The sequence below is a fragment of the Erythrolamprus reginae genome, chromosome 8 (genome assembly GCF_031021105.1).
Source record: "Erythrolamprus reginae isolate rEryReg1 chromosome 8, rEryReg1.hap1, whole genome shotgun sequence".
Lineage (NCBI taxonomy): Eukaryota > Metazoa > Chordata > Lepidosauria > Squamata > Dipsadidae > Erythrolamprus > Erythrolamprus reginae.
In genome coordinates, this window is record NC_091957.1 from 16,412,716 (window position 1) to 16,437,146 (window position 24,431).

General features: G+C 45.1%; 1 protein-coding gene across 1 annotated transcript; it reads right to left on the bottom strand.

Annotated features, from left to right (window-relative positions):
• Positions 1 to 853: 853 nt before the first annotated feature.
• NOL9 (nucleolar protein 9) lies at positions 854 to 23,182 on the bottom strand. Its single transcript, XM_070759040.1, has 12 exons — positions 22,905 to 23,182; positions 20,726 to 20,954; positions 19,036 to 19,163; positions 17,582 to 17,720; positions 15,790 to 15,886; positions 15,411 to 15,508; positions 13,801 to 13,962; positions 12,376 to 12,658; positions 9,850 to 9,961; positions 6,088 to 6,271; positions 4,555 to 4,688; positions 854 to 1,150 (listed from the first exon to the last, which is right to left on the bottom strand). The coding sequence occupies exons 1-12, from the start codon at positions 23,070 to 23,072 to the stop codon at positions 1,034 to 1,036; spliced, it is 1,851 nt and encodes a 616-aa protein (XP_070615141.1). The 5' UTR covers positions 23,073 to 23,182; the 3' UTR covers positions 854 to 1,033.
• Positions 23,183 to 24,431: the final 1,249 nt, after the last annotated feature.

A 24,431-nucleotide genomic window follows, 5' to 3' on the forward strand; every position in this document is an offset into this window, starting at 1 on the left:
TAAAAAACTCGGTTTGGAATTTTCGTACTTTAACTTGTTTTTAAAAAAAACTTCTTAAAATATTTAAAAATGTTTTTTAAAAAAATATTTAAAAATGTTTTTTAAAAAAATACAGTGCTCCCTCGATTTTCGCGGGGGATGCGTTCTGAGACCGCCCGCGAAAGTCGAATTTCCGCGAAGTAGAGATGCGGAAGTAAATACACCATTTTTGGCTATGGACAGTATCACAAACCATCCCTTAACACTTTAAACCCCTAAATTACCATTTCCCATTCCCTTAACAACAACTTACTCACCATTATTACTGGTATTCACCACTGAATAAGACACTTAGTCATCCTGATATTTATAAACATAATTTTTTATTAACAATAATTGGTTTTTTTGTTATTTATTTGCAAAAATTATTAATTTGGTGATGATGCATGATGTCATCGGGCGGGAAAAACCGTGGTATAGAAAAAAAACCGTGAAGTATTTTTTAATTAATATTTTTTGAAAAACCGTGGTATATGCTATTCGCGAAGTTTGAACCTGTGAAAATCGAGGCAACACTGTATTTTAAAATGTTTTTTTAAAAAAGGTTTGTTTAAAAATTAAAAATACATCTTTAAAAAATATAAAAACTTCAAAAAATAAAAAAAAATTAAAGAGTAAAACATGTTTTTTAAAAAGTAAAAGATACGTTATTTAAAAAATAAGAAATGTTTTTTTAAAAAAATTAAGATGTTTTTAAAGAAAATTTAAAAACACTCTTTTAAAAAATAAAGAAGTAAGTTTTTTCCAATGCTTGATTTCGCAGCCTGCACAACTTCATTCAAAGTCGACGCGGAGAGTCAAATACTTGCCAGGGTTATACAAAATGGTTTTAATGTGAATATTGTGATTATTATTTTTTTAAAGGAAAAAAACCGCAAATTGTAGAAGGAAGGATGGCACATTTCGCAGAAAGAAGGCAGGCAGGCACCACGCCGGCTCACACGACGGAAACGTCTGCTGGGTTTCCGGAGACGCATTCTTCCGAAGGAGGAATTTACAGGCAACGGTGCTCTCTCCTCTGTATATGCTTCTTGATTTTTAATTTCCCCGCACCGGAGACCTCATAGTTGTAATCCGAGGTGACGTAGGGGATCTCCCCATCGGTCGTGGCCTGGAAACATAGAAAGGTAGGGAGAGAATGGACCGGAGGCTGTTAAGGGATGCTCGTCCTAAGGAGACGCATCGAGAGGATGAAAATCCAGGATACGGATTACCAAATGATGCTTTCGACCCTTGGAGGCTCCTTTATCTATTTTATTTTATCTATTTGTTTTGTCAAGTACGTACTGCTGGTATACAAAGGTATAACAATACAGTTGGTACCTCTACTTAAGAACTTTTTTAGATAAGAACCGGGTGTCCAAGATTTTTTTTTGCCTCTTCTCAAGGAACTATTTTCTACTTAAGAAACCGAGTCCAGAAACATTTCCCAGGAAATTTGAGAGTGGAACGAAGGGCTGGCCAGTTTCCTGCCATTCCCCCTTTAATCCCGGCCATCTCTGGCTTTTCTGGGCTGCCAGAGGAGCCTTTCGGTGGCGCTTAAGGAGGCTTTGGCAGTCCAGAGCGAACAAAGCGTTTTCCTTTCTCTGGGCACTTGGAGAGGGAATAAACCACTTTGTTGTGATGACTCCCTCACATTGCCTCCCATAAACCCGGCGCAAGGTTGCCTCCCGGAGCATCTGGGCATGGAAAGGCAAAAGGGGGCACTTTGTCCTGGCCAGATCAACTTGGCTTCAGCCAAACCGAGGAGTCACCACAGTGAAGGAAAGGCGCCGGCTACAAAGCGAGCGAGCAAGAGGAGAGCCCGTCAGCATGGGAGGGAAGAGGAAGCAGGTAGCAGCAGCAGCAACCATCTTTCGGTCAAAGGAGCGGGAGGTTCCCCCCTCTCGCCTGCCTGGGTTTCTCTCTCTGGCGCAGTGTATGGGAGCAGCCTGGCGCCAGGTGTATGGCAGGCGCGTGCTCCTCCTCGCCACCTCAGAGTCCCTGGGTTTTTTTTTTAAGCCTTAAAGTTTTGGATTTTTTTGAGTCCACTCACCTCACCTTCTTCCTTCAGCAGCGACTGTCCTCCTCCTCCTCTTCTTCCTCATCCCCCCCCCCAAATTCCGAGCTTTTATTTCTTTCCTAATGGGTTTGCACACATTACAGTAGTCCCTCACCTATCGCTGGTGTTACGTTCCAGACCGGGCCGCGATAGGTGAAATCCGCGATGGGGAATTTATCGACTGATAGTACTTATTTAAGTATTTATATTGTAATTGTTTGGTAAGTTTTCATTGTTTTAAGTGTTTATAAACCCTTCCCACATAGTATTTATTTTAGATACAGTATTTAAATACAGTATTTACAATTTTAGATTTTTTTTTTTTTTTAAAAACCTGCCGATCGAGTTCGGCGGGCAGTTTAAATCTGCCGATCGACTTCCTCAGAAACCCGCAATGAAGTGAAGCCGCAGTAGGTGAAGCGCGGTATGAGCGAGGGACTGTATTTGCTTTTACGTTGATTCCTATGGGAAAAATTGCTTCTACTTAAGAACATTTCTACTTAAGAACCTGGTCAGGGTACCACTGTATTTATATACATCAACGTTTAAGAATTGAAGATTTAAAATAATTGATTAATTTCTATACTGTTATAGTAATAGAGTTTGGGGTTTTTTTTCTTTCTTCTTTTTCTTTCCTTTCTTATTTTGATCTATAATTTTTAATGAATAAAGTCTTTTTTTTTTCCTTGCAAGGGTTTTGGAGAATACATAAGAAGGAGGAGTAGGCACGATGGCATGCCTGAATTAGTAAATGGATAATGCTTAATTTAAGAAGATTTAAAGGAAATCAAGGTTGAATTCAATTAGAAGAAAATTAGATATCTACATGACAAAAATTAGAAGCCAAGGTTGGTGGGTTTGATGAATACCGGAAGTAATTAATTGGGAACTAATAATTTTGGGGGGGGGGGGCGATTATAATTGGCTTACTAACTCAATACTGTTTTTATTATATTATGGAAGTGTTTTGTAATGTATTGAAAAAGTTTGTATGGAGAAAAATTTAAAAAAAAATTACTCCCACCCAAAATATTCATATACTGTACATGATACTAGTAAGAGACAAACATAAGGACAGGGGACGGAAGGCACGCTGGTGCACTTATGCATGCCCCTTACTGACCTCTGAGAAATCGGGAGAGGTCAACAGTGGATAATGTAAGGGTAAAGTTTTAGGGAGTTAGGAGATGATACTACAGAGTCAGGTCGTAGAATTCTCCTCCTCCTACGGGACCACACACTCCCATTCAGGGCCTCCTCGTCATTCTTCCTCTACATTGAAAGTTGTGCCCCTTTTACAAACAGGAATTACACCCTTGGCTTTGATCTTCTGCGTGGCTGCGTGGCACGCTGGATGTTTGAGTTTTGCCCCGGCCAAGGAGCCGCATCCTATCGTGCATAAAGAAAAGCGCAGCGAGAGGGATTAAAAGAGATCAGCGCCGGCCACAGGGATTAAAGGAGATCAGCCCTTCGCTGCCCGTGGACATTTATATTATATTATTTACTACTGAGTCCGCAAGGAGTTAATAATAATAACATCAGAGTTGGAAGGGACCTTGGAGGTCTTCTAGTCCAACCCCCTACTTAGGCAGGAAACCCTACACTGTTTCACACAGATGGTTATCTAACATCTGCTCTAAAACCGCCAGTGTTTTCAAAACTTCTGGTGGCAGGCTGTTCCACTGATCAACTGTTCTAACTGTCAGGAACTTTCTCTTTGGTTCTAAGTTGCTTCTCTCCTTATTTAGTTTCCACCCATTGCTTCTTGTTCTGCCCTCAGGTGCTTTGAAGAATAGCTTGACTCCCTCTTCTTTGTGGCAACCCCTGAGATATTGGAAGGCTGCTATCATGTCCCCCCTGGTCCTTCTTTTCATTAAACTAGACATTTACCCAGTTCCTGCAACCGTTCTTCATATGTTTTAGCCTCCAGCCCCCTAATCTTCTTGATTGCTCTTCTCTGCACTTTTTCTAGAGTCTCAACATCCTTTTTGCATCGTGGCGACCAAAACTGAATGCAGTTTTACAGGTGTGGCCTTACCAAGGCCTTATAAAGTGGTATTAATCCTTCACGTCACCTTGATTCTATCCCTCTGTTAATGCAGCCCAGAACTGTGTTTATTTATTTATTTGTTTGTTTGTTTGTTTATTTATTTATTTATTATTTATTTAGATTTATATGCCGCCCCTCTCCGCAGACTCGGGGCGGCTCACAACAAAGTGAAAACAATTTACAACAAATCTAAATTACTGTTTAAAAATATTTAAAAACCCCATTTTCTAAATAATAACAACAACAGAGTTGGAAGGGACCTTGGAGGTCTTCTAGTCCAACCCCCTGCTTAGGCAGGAAACCCTACACTACTTCAGACAGATGGTTATCCAACACCTTCTTAAAAGCTTCCAGTTGGGCGGCTTAAAAGTCAAATATATTAAATTAAATTAAATCCAAGGCGGTCTGTCGTTGTCCCCCTTACTTGGTTCAAAAAGATGCAGTTGGGGATGGCGATGTTGCCTATCAGCAAACAGTTCACGTGGCACAAGTCCTCTGGAGCCACAGGCGTCAGGATGTAGTAAAGTTTCTGGGCCATGTCCACTCCTCGGACAATCCCTGTTTTAAAAAAGAATTTTTAAAAAAATTCAGCTTCCAACCTTCTGGTGGCTTTAGCAAAGGAGGCAGTTAAGATTCAAAAAGGGTCTTTAAAAAAAAAGAGAAGTGTCCAACTATGGCGGGTTTAAAACTCGTGGACTTCGACTCCCAGAATCCCCCGGGCAGCCAGGTGGAATTGTGGGAGTCAAAGTCTACAAGCCTTAAAGCCTCTGTTGTATTATTTATTGTTGTAAGCCACCCTGAGTGCCCTGGGATTGGGCGCCATCAATGTCAAATAATAAATAAAAAATAAAATAAAATAAAATAAAATAAAATAAAATAAATAAATAAAATAATAAAATAAAATAATAAAATAAAATAAAATAATAAAATAAAATAAAATAAAATACAATAAATAAAATAAAATAAATAAAGCAAAATAAAATAAAATAAAATAAAATAAATAAAATAAAATAAATAAAATAAAATTTCCTTATGGTTGGACCCTTCCGGTCTAAAGAAAAAAAATATATACTGCTCAAAAAAATGACGGGAACACTCAAAGAACACATCCTAGATCCGAATGAATGAAATATTCTCATTGAATATTTCATTTGCACAACTATTCCGTTTGCACAGCAGCAATGTGAAATTGACTGTCCATCAGTGTTGCTTCCCAAGTGGACAGTTTGATTTCACAGAAGTTTGATTTACTTGGAGTTTGGTGTTGCTTAAGTGTTCCCTTTATTATTATTATTTTTGAGCAGTGCATATCAGGATTTAAAGCAGGAAGTTGGCAGATTTAATTTTCAGCGGAGAGACGTTGGCTCGGAAGTGGGAAGGTTTTTTTTGAAGTGAATATATTGCATATAGGTTTGTAAACAAGATTAACAATGAAATGGGTTATGATCTGTAAAGGACCAGTGAGATGTTGTACACTGCTCAAAAAATAAAGGGAACACTTAAACCACAGAATATAACTCCAAGTAATCAATGAGAATATTTCATTCATTCAGATCTAGGATGTGTTTATACTTAAGGATGTGTTTATACCTAAGGGAACACTTAAGCAACACAATATAACTTCCAAGTAAATCAAACTTCTGTGAAATCAAACTGTCCACTTAGGAAGCAACACCGATTGACAGTCAATTTCACCTGCTGTTGTGCACATTCAGCTTTGTACAGAGCGAAGTATTGAATGAGAATATTTCATTCATTCAGATCTAGGATGGGTTTATTTGACTGTTCCCTTTATTTTGGGTTGGCAGTATATATTATTTTCTTTTTCTTTTATTCTGTAAAAACTTAATAAATAAACTTTAAAAAGAAAAAGAAAAGAGCGAAAATTGTGACGAGATGCGCTCTCTTGGCTTCGCTCCGATTTGGATCACCCGCGTTTGTGCCCACGCCCGCTTACCGAAGCCCAGGCAGTCGCAAAGGGGCGCCTGCGACTGTGACATCACCACCGGTCCCTCCGCTTTGCGGGGCACCCAATCCGGCAGGTGACACAGGCCGACCCAGCTGGCGTTGAGGGAACAGAGGATGTGGGTGGGGGCCACATCCACATAAATCACCTTGAGGGCAGCGGCACTGAAGGGCACCTGGGCGGGGACAAAACAACGGGGTCATTTGGGGGTTGTTGTTTTTTCATTGGGGTGACGGGCGAACGACATCATTGAGCCGAGGTTTGGTGCCACGGCAAAAAATAAGACCTTTGAGGTCTTCTAGTCCAACCCCCTGCTTAGGCAAGAAACCCTCCACCACTTCAGACACAAGGTTATCCAACATGTGCTTAAAAACTTCCAGTGTTGGAGCATTCACAACTTCTGGTGGCAAGCTGTTCCACCAATCAACCCTTCTGACTGTCAGGAAATTTCTCCTTAGTTCTAAGTTGCTTCTCTCCTGGTTTAGTTTCCACCCATTGCTTCTTGTTCTACCCTGAGGGGCTTTGGAGAATTTTCTCACCCTAATTTTATAATAATTGCTCTTTAACAAAAAAAGAAAAGAAAAAAACCCCAAATTACGTATCTTCAAATATTCCCGTTCGTATCAATCCCGTTCAATCCTAAATTTTATCTAACCATAACAGGGGGGCAGGGGGAAGTCAAAACGAATCTATGGAGAGGGGCGGCATACAAATCTAATTAATAATAATAATAATAATAATAATAATACAGTGATCCCCCGCTCGTTGCGAGGGTTCCGTTCCAGGAGCCCCCGCAACGAGCGGGTTTTCGCGAAGTAGCGATGCGGAAGTAAAAACACCGTCTGCGCATGTGCAGACGGTGTTTTTACTCCCACAGCGCTAGCGAGGAGCCGAAGATTGAGGACTCAGCTCGGAAGCTGCACGGGTGTTTTAAAAGGTCTCCGCCGGCATGGGGGGCTTCTTAGCACCCCCCCAAACCCGAGTTGGGGGTTCGGGAGGTGGTAGGAAGCCCCCCATGCCGGCGGAGACCTTTTAAAACACCCGTGCAGCTTCCGAGCTGAGTCCTCAAGCCAAGCGCAGAAGTTAGCCTTGAATCCCTTTGAATCCCGCCGCTTCTGCTGGATACGGGCGATGGGGGGGCGAGCTGCCACAGCCCCTGGCTTCCGCGTTGCTCGTCCCACCCACCGCCCGTATCCAGCAGAAGCTGCTGGATTCAAAGTGCTGCTGGGAGCCGCAGGCGAAAGGAGCTCGGGCATCGGAGCGCGGCGCCAGGCATTGTTCTCCGGACCCCGCCCGCTCAGCCCCGCGGCGGCCCTTTCCCTCTCCAGGCTGCGGGCGGGGTCCGGAGAACAATGCCCGAGCTCCTTTCGCCTGCGGCTCCCAGCCCACCGCCTGTCTCCTGCTGCCCGGTTTAGCCAGGACACGAGCGGCGAAATGACTTGGAGGAATGTGAAGATGAAACCGGCCGGTTTCAGCTTCACATTCCTCCAAGTCATTTCGCCGCTCGTGTCCTGGCTAAACCGGGCAGCAGGAGACAGGCTTTGAGTTTTGGCTGCGGGGGGAGAAGTAGGACTTTCCTAACTCCCTCGCCCCGCAGCCAAAACTCAAAGCCTGTCTCCAACGCGCGCTACGATTTTCCGGGCGAGCCAGGCTCAGCGGATCAAGGCAGCCGCTTGGGCCGAGAGGAGCCGGCCTTGATCCGCTGAGCCTGGCTGGCCCGGAAGATCGTAGCGCGCGTTGGCGGATCAAGGCCGGCTCCTCTCGGCCCAAGCGGCTGCCTTCCGTCACTGAGCCTGGGGTCCCGCGCCCCGGATCGGGCGGCTGCTGCTTTGCAAAGAGGCGCTTTTTTCCCTCCCAGCCCCGCGTGCAGATCCCGCGCGGCTTTTGTGTGTGTGTGTTTGTGATCTTTCCACGCGCTTTTGCGAGTTGTGCAAATTGGCGCTTTCGCTTCTTCCCCGCGCTCGGCTTCCTCCTTTTTTATTCCTTTGTTTGCCGGCGGCTCCAGGGCGCCCGCCGGGCCCGGCTTGCTTTGACCTCTCCCGGGCGGCCTCGGCATCCTTGGCGGCGAGCGGGGATCTTCCCCCCGCGAACGCAGGCAGGTGGTTGCGCGTGGCGCCCCGGGCTTTTTTAGGGGTGGTGGTTTTTATCCCCGTCTGCACCGGCTTTGCCAGGCTGCGATCGGGCGCTTGGAAGGGGAAGAGAAGCGTTGACAGACGCGGCGAACTTCCAGGGCTGGGGGTTTTTTATTTGCGCCCCGAGGGAGGAAGAGCCCCCGAAGTGACCCGCAGGAGCCGGGCGAAGCGGGCAGGCGGCGATCGCAAGACGCCGGCTTGGCTGCCGGGCTTTTCCGCCGGCACCTGAAGTGGAGCCCCCTTGGCCAAGCGCTCTGGGCGGCCGTCGCATCGGGCAGCCCGGGAGACCCCCGTCCGGCGCGCTACGATCTGGTCCCGCCCGATCCTCCTCCCTGAGGCAGCTCGCCCTCCCATGGCCGCTTCCTCCACCCTCTATTGCAAGTCCTCGCCACCGCAGCCAACGCGCGCTGCGATCTTCAAGCTGCCTTCCGTGACTGAGCCTGGCTGGCCCGGAAGATCGTAGCGCGCGTTGGCTGCAGCGGCGAGCGAAGCCAAGCCGGCAGCAATGTCGCCGCCGGTGCAGCCAACGCGCGCTACGATCTTCCGGGCCAGCCAGGCTCAGTCACGGAAGGCAGCTGCTTGGCCCGGGATGCTGGGCCGAAAGGAGCCGGGCTTGAAGATCGCAGCGCGCGTTGGCTGCGGTGGCGAGGGCTTGCAATAGAGGGTGGAGGAAGCGGCCATGGGAGGGCGAGCTGCCTCAGGGAGGAGGATCGGGCGGGACCAGGTGGGGGCTGGAATTTCTCCGCCAGGGCGAAGGGCGGGCGAGCGGGTGCTGGGGAGGGCTTCTCGCCCTCCCGACAGCAAGAGGGGGGAGCGAACGGCGTGGGCAGGCGAAGGGCGGGCGAGCGGCAGCGAGGAGTTTGCGTGGGCGGTGGGGAAACTCCTCGCTGACGCCAGCAAGAGGGGGAAGACCCAGGGAAGCCGCTGCCATCTACGCATGCGTGCAGGGCACGCATGCGTAGATGGTATTTTTGACTTCCGGGTTGAAAAATAGCGAAGTACCCTGTTCGCAATGGTTGGGGACGCAATAAACGGGGGATCACTGTAATAATAATAACAACAACAACAACAACAACAATAATAACTACTATATCAATTCAAAGGCATAAATCCAATTACTTTATCCCGTACTAATTAAAATATTCAAATCTCAATTAGCCTAATTAATAACAAGTCCTTTTGGTAGGTAAGAAAAAATTTAGTCTCCCACTCTATTTGTGTCTTCCACAGTAATTAGATGGTGTTTGTTGCTCTTGTCAACTTGGTGGGTTTTCTTTGCAGACGTTTCGTGACCCAGCTAGGTTACATTGTCAGTGCAGCGAAGGGATTTGGTGGGGTGGGGTGGAGAAAAGGGGGACGGAGTGAAAAAAAAGGTGGGGAAGAAAAGGAAGAGGAAAAGGAGGAAGGAGAAGGCTGTGGGTTCCTGGAGCTCGCTAAGCTCGATCGTTTACCCTGCAGGTGTCTCACAACCCAACTAGGTTACATCATCAGTGTTAGGCTATATATGCAGCGATTGCTAAATAAAGTACTTTTTAAAACTTTCTTGGGATTAAAATATTTCAGCTACTTGCTCAGCCTCGATTCTTTCGGCCTGCCCATTGTAAACCAGGCAGGGCCTTACCTGATAGGGCACCAGGCTGGGTAGGGGGACCGCCGACTCCACGTTGGGGGGCTGCAGCTGGCCCAGATAGCCCACGATGGTGACGTTCCTCAGGGTGCTGCTGTGCGTTCGCCTGCAGGGACCGAAGCGGAGGTACATCAACGACGGGAGTTCTCGGCTTACAACCACAACCCAAAATCTCCGTCACTAAGTGAGGCGTCCATTAAATGAGGTTAAAGTAGAAGATTGATGGCAGAAAAAGACCTCTGCCCTTATACTATTTCCTGTATTTTATCTTAGGATGGATCTATGTTTATCCCAGGCATGTTTCAATTCAGTTCCTGTGGATTGACCAACTACATCTGCTGGAAGTTTGTCCCAAGCATCTACTACTCTTTCAGTCAAATATTTTCTCACGTTGCTTCTGAACTTTCCTCTAACTAACTTCAGATTGTGCCCCCTTGTTCTTGGGTTCACTTTCCTATTAGAAACACTTCCCTCCTGAACCTTATTGAACCCTTTAACATATTTAAATGTTTCGATCATGTCCCCCCCCCCCCATTTCCCTTCTGTCCTCCAGACCAGTGTTTCCCAACCGGTGTGCCGCGGCACACTGGTGTGCCACGAGACATGGCCAGGTGTGCCGCCAAGCTTCAGCTGGGCGGGGCGCTGCCGGTACTTCCGTCCTGGGGCTCCCGCTCGCAGCTGTCTCCTGCTCGATGCCGCGGTTTTCGGCGCTCTCCTGCTGGGCCCCAAAGAAGGAAGGCAGGAAGAAGGAGAGCTCCATTCTTCGCACCTTTTTCCCGCCTTCTTTCTTTGGGGCCCAGCAGGAGAGCGCCGAAAACCGCGGCATCGAGCAGGAGGCGGGGGACAGCTGCGAGCGGGAGCCCCAGGACGGAAGTACCGGCAACGCCCCGCCCAGCTGGAGCTCCTCTTTCGTCGACGGCAAGTGTCCGATGGGAGCGGGGGGGGGTGGCCGCAGCGGCCGCAGGCAGTCGGGGGAGATGGCGGCGGCGAGAGGGATCGCTCTCTCTCTCTCTCTCAGCTGACTGCAAGTGGGAGCCCTGACGGTGGCGGTTGGACGTTCTGCTGGACGTCGTACATGCTGGCGCTGCGTGCCTGGCATATACGGTGTCCAGCACCACGTCCAGCTGCCGCCGTCAGGGCTCCCGCTTGCAGTCAGCTGAGAGAGAGAAAGAGAGACATATAAGAGGCAGAGAGAGAGAGAAAGAGCAAGAGAGGCAGAGAAAGAGAGACAGAGCAAGAAAGAGAGACAGCAAGAGGCAGAGAAAGAGAGATAGAGAAAGAGAGAGAGAAAGAGAGACATAGCAAGAGAAGCAGAGAGAGAGAAAAAGAAAGAGAGACATAGCAAGAGAAAAAGAGAGACTTAGCAAGAGAGGCACAGAGAGAGAGAGAAAGAGAAAGAAAGAGAGACATAGCAAGAGAGACAGAGAGAGAAAGAGAGATAGCAAGAGAGGCAAAGAGAAAGAAAGAGACATATAGCAAGACAGTGAAAGAGAGAGAGAGAGCAAGAGAGAGAGAAAAAAGCAAGAAAGAGATAGCAAGAGAGACAGAGAGAGAGAGCAAGGGAGAGAGAAAGACATAGAGGAAGGGAAGGAGGGAGAGAGAAAGAGAGCAAAAAAGAGAGGAAGAAAGAAAGAAAGAGGGATGGAGAGAGAGAATGAAGGGAAGGAAAAGAGAGAAAGAGGGAGAAATAGAGCGAAAGGGAGGAAGAGAGAGGTTTTTTTTGTCCAAACTTTTCTTTAGCCCGCCCCCCCCCCCTTTCAGTGTTCCCCAGGATTTTGAAAATACGAATAATGTGCCGCGGCTCAAAAAAGGTTGGGAAACACTGCTCCAGACTATTCAGAATGAGTTCACGAAGTCTTTCCTGATAACTTTTATGCTCAAGACCTTCCACCGTTTTTGTAGCCCGTCTTTGTAGCCGTTCAATTTGATCCATCTCTTTTTGTAGGTGAAGTCTCCAGAACTGGACACAGTATTATTCCAAATGTGGTCCCACCAGCGCTCTATACAGCGGGATCACAATCTTCCTCTTCCTGTTTGTTATACCTCTAGCTATGCAGCCAAGCATTTAGCTTGCTTTCCCTACCACCTGACAGTACTGCTCAGCCATTTAGAGACGGCCAGAAATCACGACCTCTCAATTCTTCTCTTCTGAACTCTTTTCTAACCCAGAACTGCCAATACAATACTCAGATTGAGGATTCCTTTCCCCCAAGTGCATTATTTTACATTTGGAAACATTCAACTGGAGTTTCCATTGCTTTGACCATTTCTCTAGTAAAGCTAAATCCTTTGCCATATTACAGACACCTCCGGGAATATCAACCCTATTGTACACTTTAGAGTCATCGGCAAATAGGCAAACCTTCCCTATCAAACCTTCCCCATTGTCACTCACAAACCAGAACAGACCCTGGGGGAGGGGGGGGGGAAATGGGTGAGATGAGAACAGCCGAAAGAAAACTTATTTATAATCTGAATTATTTCCTCCTGTCCCTCCTCTCTCTCAAGGCTGATACATACCCTACACCAGGGATTCCGGCGCCCGGAAATTCGGCCTGGACACATAGCAACTGATGCCCAGGCTGTGGAGCACGGGTGCCATTGTGGTCCCGGCAGTGTTGCTGGCTTCCGTCGGGATGTTTCCTTTTGAGGGAGGGTCTCCCGCGGGTGTGCAGGCCGGCGGCGCTGCGGATGTAGTCGGCGGAGAGCTGAGGCAGCTCCGTGAGATCCTCGGCGCCGAGCTGGACGACATGGGTAGGCGAGAGCGAGCGGATGACGTCGATCAGGAGCAGCAAGCCGGCCCCTGGGAGATGTTGGGGGGGGGGAGGAGGAAGAGGTTACCTGAGCAGATCTGAGGTTGGTGGGGTTTTCTTGGGGAGGTTGCGTGACCTGACTAGGTTACCTCATCAGCACTTGTAGAAAGGAGGGGGAGGAGGGCTGTAGGGTCCTTGGTGTTCTCTGACGATAGTTTTTCTTGCAGACCTTTCATGACCCAACTAGATAACGTCATCAATGCTAGTGATGTTAACTATTTTTATTTTATTTATTTTAATATTTAGATAGATAGACAGACAGACAGACAGACAGACAGACAGACAGACAGACAGACAGATATAGAAGACAGACAGACAAACAGATACCAAATATTGATGATAGATAGATGGATGGATAGATGGATAGACAGAAAATCAATAGATATTGGTGGTAGGTAGATAGGTAGGTAGGTAGGTAGGTAGGTAGGTAGGTAGGTAGGTATCTAGGTCACCTTCTCCGGAGACTCAGGGCAGCTTACAACATAAAGATACATAAACACAACACAATAGAAATAGAAGTTAGACTAAACCAATTTAAAACTAAAATCCTAAAAAAATAACATTACACGTACTAAAATCCAAATTAGCAGACCTAAAAACCGTCCTGTCCTGTTACCGCAGCACTGATGGAGTTACCTACATGGGTCACGAAATGTTTGCCAAGAGAAACAATCCAGCTCGGAGAACCAAGGAGCCTATAGTCCACCTCCTACTCACCTTCTCCTTCTCATCTACTCTTTTTTTAAAAAAAAACACCACTTTCTTAACACTGATTATATTCCCTAGCTGGGTCATGGGAATGTCTGCAAGGGAAGAATCCGGCCCAGAAGGGACCAAGGACACGGCTGTTGAATCCCGAGTTACAAAATGTTGCCTTTGGCTCAGCTTCTCCCTCGGAAACCGGGGGAGCCAAGGACAGGAGGAAGGACCCATCATCCCCTACCCCAGTGAAGTAAACCACACACGGACGTTCTATCTTTCCCACCAAACTGGAAGCCAATTCCACATTCTTATTATTCGAAACCCTGATTTCAAATTCCTCCGGAGCCATTAGAAGATCCCCTCCCCATTATTTAAAAAATAAAACCAGACGTGGGGAAAGGGGAGCCAACAAGGAGAAGACCACCCCCACCTTTCACCCATCCCATGGTGTTGACCAGCAGAGGGACGTCTCTCTCGTAGCCTCCGAAGACGTATTTTAGGGTGTCGAGGTAGCGCTCCGTGTCGTGCTCGCAAGAGGAGTCCCCGTAGTAGGCCGTTTTGCGAGGGGGGCGCTGGTGGGAGAACGGCGGACCTGGGAGCGAAAAAAAGGGAGCGGTCCAAGGATTAATAGGTTGGGGCTGGTGGGAAGATGAAACTCAGATCAGCCCCTTCCAATGATTGAGAACAGTTGCGATGGAGCCTGGTGTTTCCGTTGCTAAGCGAGGACGTTGTTGAACCTCATCCTGTTTTATGACTTTTCAGTGGAATGAAAGCAGCCGTTAAGCAGACTGGGCTTCCTCTGTGGTCGGAAGCCAGCTGGGAGGTGGTCGCTTGACAAGGGCAGTTAAGTTAAAGTCACTTAACTGTGGTACAAAAGATTGTAAAATCAGGTGAAATTCATCCCATCCATCCATCCATCCAGAGTTCTCCGGGTCCCGTCGACTAAACAATGGCGGGACCCAGGGGAAGATCCTTCTCTGTGGTGGCTCCAACCCTCTGGAACCAGCTCCCCCCAGAGATTAGGATTGCCCCCACCCTCCCTGCCTTTCGTAAACTCCTTAAAACCCACCTCTGACGTCAGGCATGGGGGAATTGAAACATCTCTCCCTTGCCCATGTAGTTTTGGTCTATGATTGATTGTGTGCTTGTTTTTTATATATATTGGGGTTGCTTTTATGGACTTTTTAACTTAAAACTGTAAATTAGATTGCTAAATATTAGATTTGTCACTATGTACTGTTTTTGCCATTGTTGTGAGCCGCCCCGAGTCTGCGGAGAGGGGCGGCATATAAATCCAATAAATCTAATCTAATCTAATCCATCTTCTATCCATCCACCCAACCATCCATTTCCTGTACATACATTCACCCATCCATCCAACCATTCATCCACCTCCTATCCATCCATCTAACCAACCAACCATCCATCCTCCCATCCAATCATCCAACCATCTCCTATCCATCCATCCACTCATCCATCTTCTACCCCTCCATCCTCCCATCCATCCATCCATTCATCCATCTAACCATCTCCTATCCATCCATCCATTTCTCTCATCTCTCTCTCTCTCTCTCTCTCTCTCTCTCTTATATATATATATATATATATACACACACACACACACACACACACATACATATATACATATACATATACTGTACGTACATACATACATATATATCTATATATATGTATATATCTTAAGTGTCCATCCCCTTCCCTTAATAATCAACTTGCTTAGCAACAGAAATTCTAGATCCAAGTGTGGTCTTAAGTGGAAAACTAAGCGTAGACGGCTGTAGGGTGAAAGAATAATAATAATAATAATAATAATAATAATAATAATAATAATAATAATAATAATAATAATATATTAGATTTGTATGCCGCCCCTCTCCGCAGACTCGGGGCGGCTCACAAATTATTTTTCTCCTCGTTTTCCTCTGCTGCTCCTCATCCTAATGTCAAAAGTTCCTCCGGTTGTTTATTCACTTTTGCAAAACCTTTTTTTTAAAAAAAAATGTTCTGCAAGACACTTACCCAAAAGAGGTTCTTGCACGTTCACCAGGGAAATGCAGCCTGGTGGGGTAAACTCCGGCTGCCCCAAATCGCATTCCAAGTATTCGAGGCAGGGAAGGCTGGAATTTAAAGAGAGAGAGAGAGAGAGAGAGAGAATTATTCGGGAATAATTCAAGAAAAATACAAAATGACAGACAGAACTTAAGGGAGCCAGAGAGGACATTTGAAAAACACACCAAATTTAAAGCATTCCTTTCTGTGGAAAAACTCAGAATGCCACTACTGTTATAGTTAGCAGTAAGGATTGATAGCTGAGCAAAGCACCAATAATTGGATTATAAAATTCTTTAGTAAAAATTCTTTAAACATTGGGGGGGGGGGGAACACACACACCACTCACCGGTTTAGTAATAGATTCATCAGGTATCTGTTGAACGTTGATTTTCCGATACTTTTTGGACCGCAAACTAAGATAACCGGGCAACCCTCGTCTTCCACTAAAGAAGCAAGCAAAGAACTTGGAAGGTGAGATTCCAGAATTTGGCATGGGGAGGGGATTCAGAGCAGGAGGAGTCCTCGACTTACGACTGAAAGGAAATGGCCCGAGAGAAGTTTATTTATTTATTTATTGGATTTGTATGCTGCCCCTCTCCGGAGACTCGGGGCGGCTAACAGCAATAATAAAACAGCCTACAATAATAATCCAATACTAAAAACGATTAAAAACCCATTAATATAAAAACCAAACATACATACAGACATACCATGCATAAAATTGTAAAGGCCTAGGGGGAAAGAGTATCTCAATTCCCCCATGCCTGGCAGCAGAGGTGGGTTTTAAGTAGCTTACGAAAGGCAAGGAGGGTGGGGGCAATTCTAATTTCTGGGGGGAGTTGGTTCCAGAGGGCCGGGGCCGCCACAGAGAAGGCTCTTCCCCTGGGTCCCGCCAAGTAGCATTGTTTAGTTGACGGGACCCAGAGAAGACCCACTCTGTGGGACCTAATTGGTCGCTGGGATTCGTGCAGCAGAGGGCGGTCCCTGAGATGGAAGTCCAAGGTTTCCCCCGACCGCCCCGTCCCCTGCTCCTTTCTCCTCTTTCCTTTTTCACTCCACTTTTCCTCTTTTTTGTTTCTTTGCGTTCCTATGTCTTGTGGTTTGGTCAACTAATTCAATGTTTCCCAACCTTGGCAACTTGAAGATATCTGGACTTCAACTCCCAGAAGTCCCAAGCCAGCATTCGCTGGCTGGGGAATTCTGGGAGTTGAAGTCCAAATATCTTCAAGTTGCCAAGGTTTGGAAACACTGAACTAATTCACGAGTGGTGTTTTGTTTTGTTTTTAAAAAATTGGGGTTTAAAATTTTGTATTTGATTTATTTTTTATATGAGTCTGTCAGAAGATGGGTGGCCTATAAATTGAAGTAATAAATAATAAGTAAATTAATTTAAAATATTTGGACGAGCAGAACCCCACCCAAGAGAAAGGGGTATTTCTTTTCTTTTTTAAAATCTTTATTGCGGTTATAAACAGACCACATATAAACAAGATATACAAGAAATACATGGAATATAAACCAATAAAGTAAATACTAACCACTTTTGCAACTATTTCATTTCCAAATATACACTGCTCAAAACATAAAGGGAACCCTTAAAGAACACAATATAACTCCCAAGTAAATCAAACTGTCCACTCAGGAAGCAACACTGATTGACCATCAATTTCACAAGCTGTTGTGCAAATGGAATAGTTGTGCAAATGAAATATTCGATGAGAATATTTCATTCATTCAGATCTAGGATGTGTTATTTGAGTGCTCCCTTTATTGTTTTGAGCAGTATATTTTCACTTCACAATATTATTTCTTCTAGCTTTACACACACACACATATATACATGTATGTACATATATCCAGACTTCTCCATCCTACATCTATATTATTTACTATTTTCATTACATTTGTTGATCACATTTTAACAATTTCCCCCCTTGTTTCTTTAACTTGTTTATATTATCTCTTCTAATTTCTAGCCACTTGTCAAAGTTTTCCCTTTTCTCTTCCTTTTTTGTTTTGCAAGTCATAAGTAATAAGCCTGGTCATTTCAGCACAATCCATTATTGTGAGAAAGAGCTATGTCTAAAGAGAAAAACAACCACAACCACCACCACAACAACGCAACCACTGTTACTCACCCTGGCAAGCGTGGATCAGCTCCTTGATTGTCGAACGCATGCTTTGGGATACCAGCAAGCCGCTGTCGGGATCCAGGCGCCCAAGGCCGGCAGAAGCCAGCACTGGATCCTCTGGGATCCCAAGGAAAGGATCTTGTCTCTAGAGAGAGAAAGAGAAGCAGAAAGGACCTTGGGAGGAGGGGAAGCAGACAGGACTCAAGAGGCAAAAATCAGAAGGTGGCGTGCAGTGGTTTTGCTCTTCTGCATAGAGCAACGGTCGCTCTGGACACAATTTTTTTCTTCTTTCTTTCTTTCTCTTTCCTTCTTTCTTTCTTCTTTTTTTCTTTTCTTTCCCTCTTTTTTCTTCTTTCTTTCTTTTCTTTTTTCTTTCTTTTCTTTCCCTATTTCCTCTCTTTCTCTTTCCTTTCTTTCTTTCTTCCTCTTTTTTTTTTCTTTCCCTTTTTCTTTTTCTCTCTTTCTTTCCTTTCTTTTTCTTTCCATTCTTTCTTTCCTTCTTTCTTTTTTTATTTCCCTTTTACCTTCCTTCCTTTCCTTCCTCCCCCTTTCTTTACTTTCCCTTCCTTCCTTCCTTCCTCCCCCATTTCTTTCCTTTCCCTTTTTTCTTTTCCTATTTTCTTTCTTTCCTTCTTTTCTTTCCCCCTCTTTTTTCCTTTCTCTCTTTCTTTTTCTTTCTCTTCTCTCCCTTTCTCCATTTATTTACTTATCATTTTCTACAGCCAAATACAGTTGCTTTTCCCCCCCAAAAAAAGACAACTGAACTTTCTTGCTTTTTTCTTTCTTCTCCTTTTTGGAAAACGTTTTGCTTCTCAGTCAAGAAGCTTCAATTGTTTCAGTGGACATTCGTTTAAAGTGAACATTCACAATTACAACAGCACCAAAAAAAATTTCCCCAATTCTTTTAAAAAAAATTCTCCGCAAATTCCATTTTTACAACAAAACGCATACGCCTTAAAATATATATCAATGAGAAACATACAGTAATCCCTCGCTATTTTGCGGTTCATCTTTCGCTGATTTGCTACTTCAGGGGTTTTCAAAGGGGTCTTAAATCCATTAAATCCATTGAAAATTTTAAATCCATAAAATTCTTCTACAGTACTACTGTACTCTGTTAAAGAAACTGGTAGGATATCGCATGTAGTTCCAGCTGAGAAATATTATAGAACGACTGTTTAATGCAAAGGGTGGGTTTTAAAAGTCCAAATACTCGTTAAATACATTAAAAAAAATCTTTCCTCTACTTCACGGAAATTCATTTTGCACAGGTGATCTTGGAACGCATCCCCCGCGAAAAACGAGGGATCACTGTATGCATTTTCAATATTTCATAAACACCAAAATATGTTACATTTTATGAGCACTATTTTACAAGGCCCGAAAGTTCAGCAATCATTTCAACTGCAGGTAGTTCAGTGCTCAAGACGAGCTGGGCTTTAGGCAAGCGTGGAACTCACTTTCGCTTTGAAGGTCTGGGCGAATTCCGGGTGGCTGAGAATGAATTTGGTGACCGGCGTGTCCAGCTGTTCCAACAAAAATATGGAGCAGTCTGGCCGAAAGCTTTTGAGCAGTCGGCTTCTGGCCTCTGGAAGACAAAAGAAGAAGACAGATTACAGTGGTACCTCTACTTAAGAACTGAATTTGTTCCGTGACCAGGTTCTTAAGTAGAAATGTTCTTAAGTAGAAGCAATTTTTCCCATAGGAATCAATGTAAAAGCAAATAATGCGTGCAAACCCATTAGGAAAGAAATAAAAGCTCGGAATTTGGGTGGGGGCAGGAGGAGGAGGAAGAAGAGGAGGAGGACAGTCGCTGCCGAAGGAAGAAGGGGAGGGGAATTTTTAAAAATCCAAAAATTTAAGGCTAAAAAAAAAAAAAGAGGGGCTCTGAGACAGCGAGGAGGAGCACGTGCCTCCCAAAAACCCATGCGAGGCTGCCTCCCATACACTGCGCCAGAGAGAGAAACCCAGGGGGAATGGCAGGAAACTGGCCAGGCCTTCGTGCTGCTCTCAGATTTCCTGGGAAATTTTCCCGAGTAGAAAATGGTTCTTAAGTAGAGGCAAAAAAATCGGTTCTTATCTGTTTTGCCGGGCTTCTCGACAAAAGCCCCCAATTAAATTCACAAGTAGGAATTCAGACACACACAGTTGTAAAGTCAGTAACACTGTTTTATCGAAAGGAAAATATGAGCCAAACACACTTTTAGTCAAAGTGCTTTCCAACAAAGCAACAGCCTTGAATGCTGTGAAGAACAATAAACAAACACAAAGCAGATAAAAGGCAGCTGTAAAGACGTCACAGCCACCCTCCTTCAAGAGTTCTCAAGTCACAAACTTAACTATGATTAGTTCAAAAGTCCTGGAAACAGTTCAAAGAGTCCTTGTAGAATCCTGATGCAAAGCAAACGTCTCTCCTTCACCAAACTGATAAACTTCCATGTCCAGAGGCAAGAACGCTGACAATTTAACAGCAGCCCCATTAGCCTAATTACCCCCCGCCACAGGTGAACTCCCTTATTTCCTGTAGTATTTACGCAGTTGCTCTTTCCTAGGCATTGCCCTGCGTCTGCGCACATCAATGAATGTCTCCTCTTCTGAATCCAGTGATGATAATGATGATGACTCACTCACGGGGCGACTGTCTAATGGGCTGCCTGCAATTACCTCCTCTGAGGATCCCACTTCACTTTCACTATCTGCTACAGACGCTTCGCTGCCGGAAGCAGCGTCAGTAAAACTGGCCTCGGACAATGGGAGGATTCACCCACATCCATCCCCACAGTCCTTGGAGCAGGAGCTGGCCCAGAGCCAACCACAACATTATCTAGAAAAGTTCTTAAGTAGAGGCGTTCTTAAGTAGAGGTACCACTGTATTTCATTTCATTAATTCCACTTAGGAACCAATACTGATTGACAATCAATTTCACATGCTATACAATAATCTCATTGAATACTTTGTTCTGTACAAAGTTGAATGTGTGCAACAGCAGGTGAAATTGACTGTCAATCAGTGTTGCTTCCTAAGGGGACAGTTTGATTTCACAGACGTTTGATTGACTTGGAGTTATATTGTGTTGTTTAAGTGTCTCCTGTATTTTTTGGAGCAGTGTATGTAGGATTGAATGAACCTGGTCGGCTCACATTCTTTACCTTGGGGTACAAAGTGTGCTCGCAGACGGGCTTTGGCCTTCAATTTCATCTCCTTCTTCGATTTTTCTGGATCCTTGATGCCGGCGGCAGCAGCTTCAATGGTGAGGGCGCAATAGGTGTGGGGGGAGTAGAGGTCATAGTGGGGCTGATCCGGAGTGATGGTGAACCCCAAAACCCGCACGGATCCGTACAGGCACGTCAGCCGACACTTGCCCGTGAAGGTCAGAGTCTGGAGGGGAGACAAAAAAAATTGGAGACATGAAGGTGTCATTACGGGCCATCCTTGATTTATGACAATTCATTTATGTTAAGTAGACCGACTAGCCCCAGCCCAAGAAGTATGAATGTTTGTTAAATGACTGTTGTATTTTGGGTTTTTTTAAACAGTTTTATACTGCTATTGTTTCTTATTATTATCATCATCATCATCATCTATTATTATTATATTATTATCCGTGGCTTGCACTGGCTGTCGATCAGTTTCCAGTCACCTATAAAGCCCTACATGGCATTGGACCAGAATACCTATGGGACCGCCTTCTGCCGCACGAATCCCAGCGACTAGTTAGGTCCCACAGAGTTGGCCTTCTCCGGGTCCCGTCGACTAAACAATGCCGTCTGGCGGGACCCAGGGGAAGAGCCTTCTCTGTGGCGGCCCCGGCCCTCTGGAATCAATTCCCCCTGGAGATTCGAACTGCCTCTACCCTCCTTGCCTTCCGCAAAATGCTAAAGACCCATCTCTGCTGCCAGGTGTGGGGGGATTAACCTCCCCCCCTTTTTCTCTGACCTCTGTATTGATCAGTTGGACTGAGTGTGTATGACTATGTGGTTAATGGGGTTTTTATACATGTATTTTAATTTAGTTTAAATTTTAACGTTAGATTTGTATTGTATTGTATTACTGTCTTGTTGTGAGCCGCCCTAAGTCTTCGGAGAGGGGCGGCATACAAATCTAATAAATTCTAATTCTAATTCTAATTATTATTATTATTATTATCTACAGGACCGTCTCTTGCCGCATACCTCCCAGAGGCCAATAAGATCACACAGAGTTGGCCTCCTCCAGGTCCCGTCGACTAAGTAATGCAGGTCGGCAGGACCATGGGGGAGGACCTTCTCTGTGGCAGCCCTGGCTCTATGGAACCAATTACTGCCTGATGTCTGTACTGCTCCCACCCTGCTGGCCTTTCGTAAGACCACAAAGACCTGGCTATGTCAGCAGGCCTGGGGGGCCATGAATTTACATCCTTGATGGCCAACCCTATGAATGGTACGCATGTGTATGATTGTGACTGTCTTTTTAAACAACTTTTTAAATGAGGTTTTAGTTTTAGATAATGTTCAACTTTTTATCGCTTTGTATCTATTTACATTGTATTTTTATTATTGTTGTAAGCCGCCCTGGGTTCTTTGGGATTGGGTGGCATAGAAGCCAAATAACTAACTAAATAAGTACATAAAATAATAATAATAATTTATTAGATTTGTATGCGGCCCCTCTCCGAAGACTCGGGGCGGCTCACAACATCATCATTATTATTATTATTATTATTATTATTATTATTATTGATTCGACTTCCATGCCGCCCTTCTCAAATGACTCAGGGCGGCAAAGAAGTCTAACAAATAAAAATCATCATCATCATACCATTTATCTTGTTTTATATCGCTTTTATACCGTATTATTTTATTACTATACACGGCCCAGACTCCCCAAGGAGTTGGGCAGGTTAAAAGTCTAATAAATTAATTTAAATTAAATCTAGTGACGATGCTTAAAACAAGCAACTTTGTACTGGGTCCCCTGTGGTCTCACGGGATCAAAATTTAGGCCCTTGGCGACCGATTCATACTTATGACGGTTGTTGTATCTCGGGGTCCCCAACATCCCGTTCCCCCCCCCCAAAAAAACAAGTCATTGGAAAAGCCATTCGCTTCACAGCCGTGTTGCTAGCTTAAAAAAACAGCAGCGATTCACTTAACAACCAAGGTTGTAAAACGAGGCAAAACTCATTTTGGGGCTCCATTGTGGTCGTAAGTAAGCCCCCCAAAAGGGAAGGACCCCCCAAAGATCTACCCACAATGACCTGCCATTCAAATAGCAGCCAGACGCGGAAGTAGCTTATAAACGAATTCTAGGCCCCGCCCACTTCGTTTGCATGGCCCCGCCCGCGCTCACTTGGTCCGCGGGGAGGAGCACCGCCGCACGGCCTTCGCGGGCTTCGGCGGCCCTCAGTGTAACTGGTTCAGCCGGGGGCTCCGGCGGGGGCGTCTTTTCTCGTCGAGGTGCCCCGTTTAGGAGCCGCTTCGGGCCGGCCGTGCGGCGCCGACGACGGCGGCTCGCCATCCGGCGCAGCGTGTAGGTCTCCACATTTACGGCCGGGACCGTAAATCTCGGGGACAATCGCGAGAGGACGGCTCGCCCTCCTTCCTCCTCCTCCTTTTGTGAAGATGGAGCTACGAAAATTAGAGGAGCCGCTTCTACACTTCTATTCCAGCTTCCGGGAATGCTTTAACAAGTTAAATAAAAAGTAGCCCCCCTCCCCAACTATATGCAAAGAGCAAAATGAGGACTTTATTTTTTTTTTTATTTGGGGAGATGATGGGAGAGGGGAGAGACCCTTTCCTAAATATTCATTTCCCACTTTTTCAGTTTCAATCCAAAAAGATGAAACCCCCTAGGGCAGGAGTAGGGCAAGTTGACTCTTCTATGACATGTGGACTTCAACTCCCAGAATTCCTGAAGTCACATGATTGGCTAGAAGAGCCAACTTTGCCTATCCCTGGCACTAGAAGACCTCCAAGGTCCCTTCCAGCCCTGAGACTCTATGATCTTGGGCAGAGGGTTGGACTAGTCACTAGAACAAGGATAAGCAAAATTGGCTCTTCTATGACATGCGGACCAATTCCCAGAATTCCTGAGCTAGCATGGTTGGGTCAGGAATTCTGGGAGTTGAAGTCTGCAAGTCATAAAAGAGCCAACTTGGCCTATCCCTGCGCCTAGGGGAGGATATTAGGGATTTTGAAGATGGGTGGGTTTTTTAGCTCCCCAGAATTCTTCGCAAAAAGTTCATGCTTATTGTATCTTATTAAGAATGAATATAAATATCAAAAATAGCATAAAAACTCAAAACATTGAACTTTTAAGCTATTTAATCTAGCTTAAAACCGTTTAAAAATATTTTTTTAAAAAAAAAAAAAGAGGGCAAAAAACACACCTCTCCCCAAATCAATTCCCAATTCCTGGGATTACTAATTTAATTTATTTAATTTAATTATTTTAACTAATTTAATTTAATTTATTTATTTGATTTATATGCCGCCCAGTCCCGTGGGACTCAGGGCAGCTTGCAACAAGAAATGTATGGGGGAATTAAGATACGCCCAGGCATATATAGTTTACGCATGGAATGATTGTGTTGCATGGTTTTAATGCTGGGGTTGTTCTGTTCGGGTCGTATGTGACCCGAAGCCAAGTTTGAGTCCCTGTAAAAAATTTTCCCTGCATATCTGAAACTTGAAATTTCATGACTATTTATCATTTCAGGGGTTCTCTCTATCAGAATTTTTTTGGGGGGGGTGGGGGGCTTAGTTTTTGCTGGGCAAAAAAAGTTACAAATCTTATGTTCCCGGGTCACCCTGACCCGGACCGAAAACTCTTCATTTGCAGTGCTTATGTTTGGTCTTTTTGAAAGCTTTTTTCACT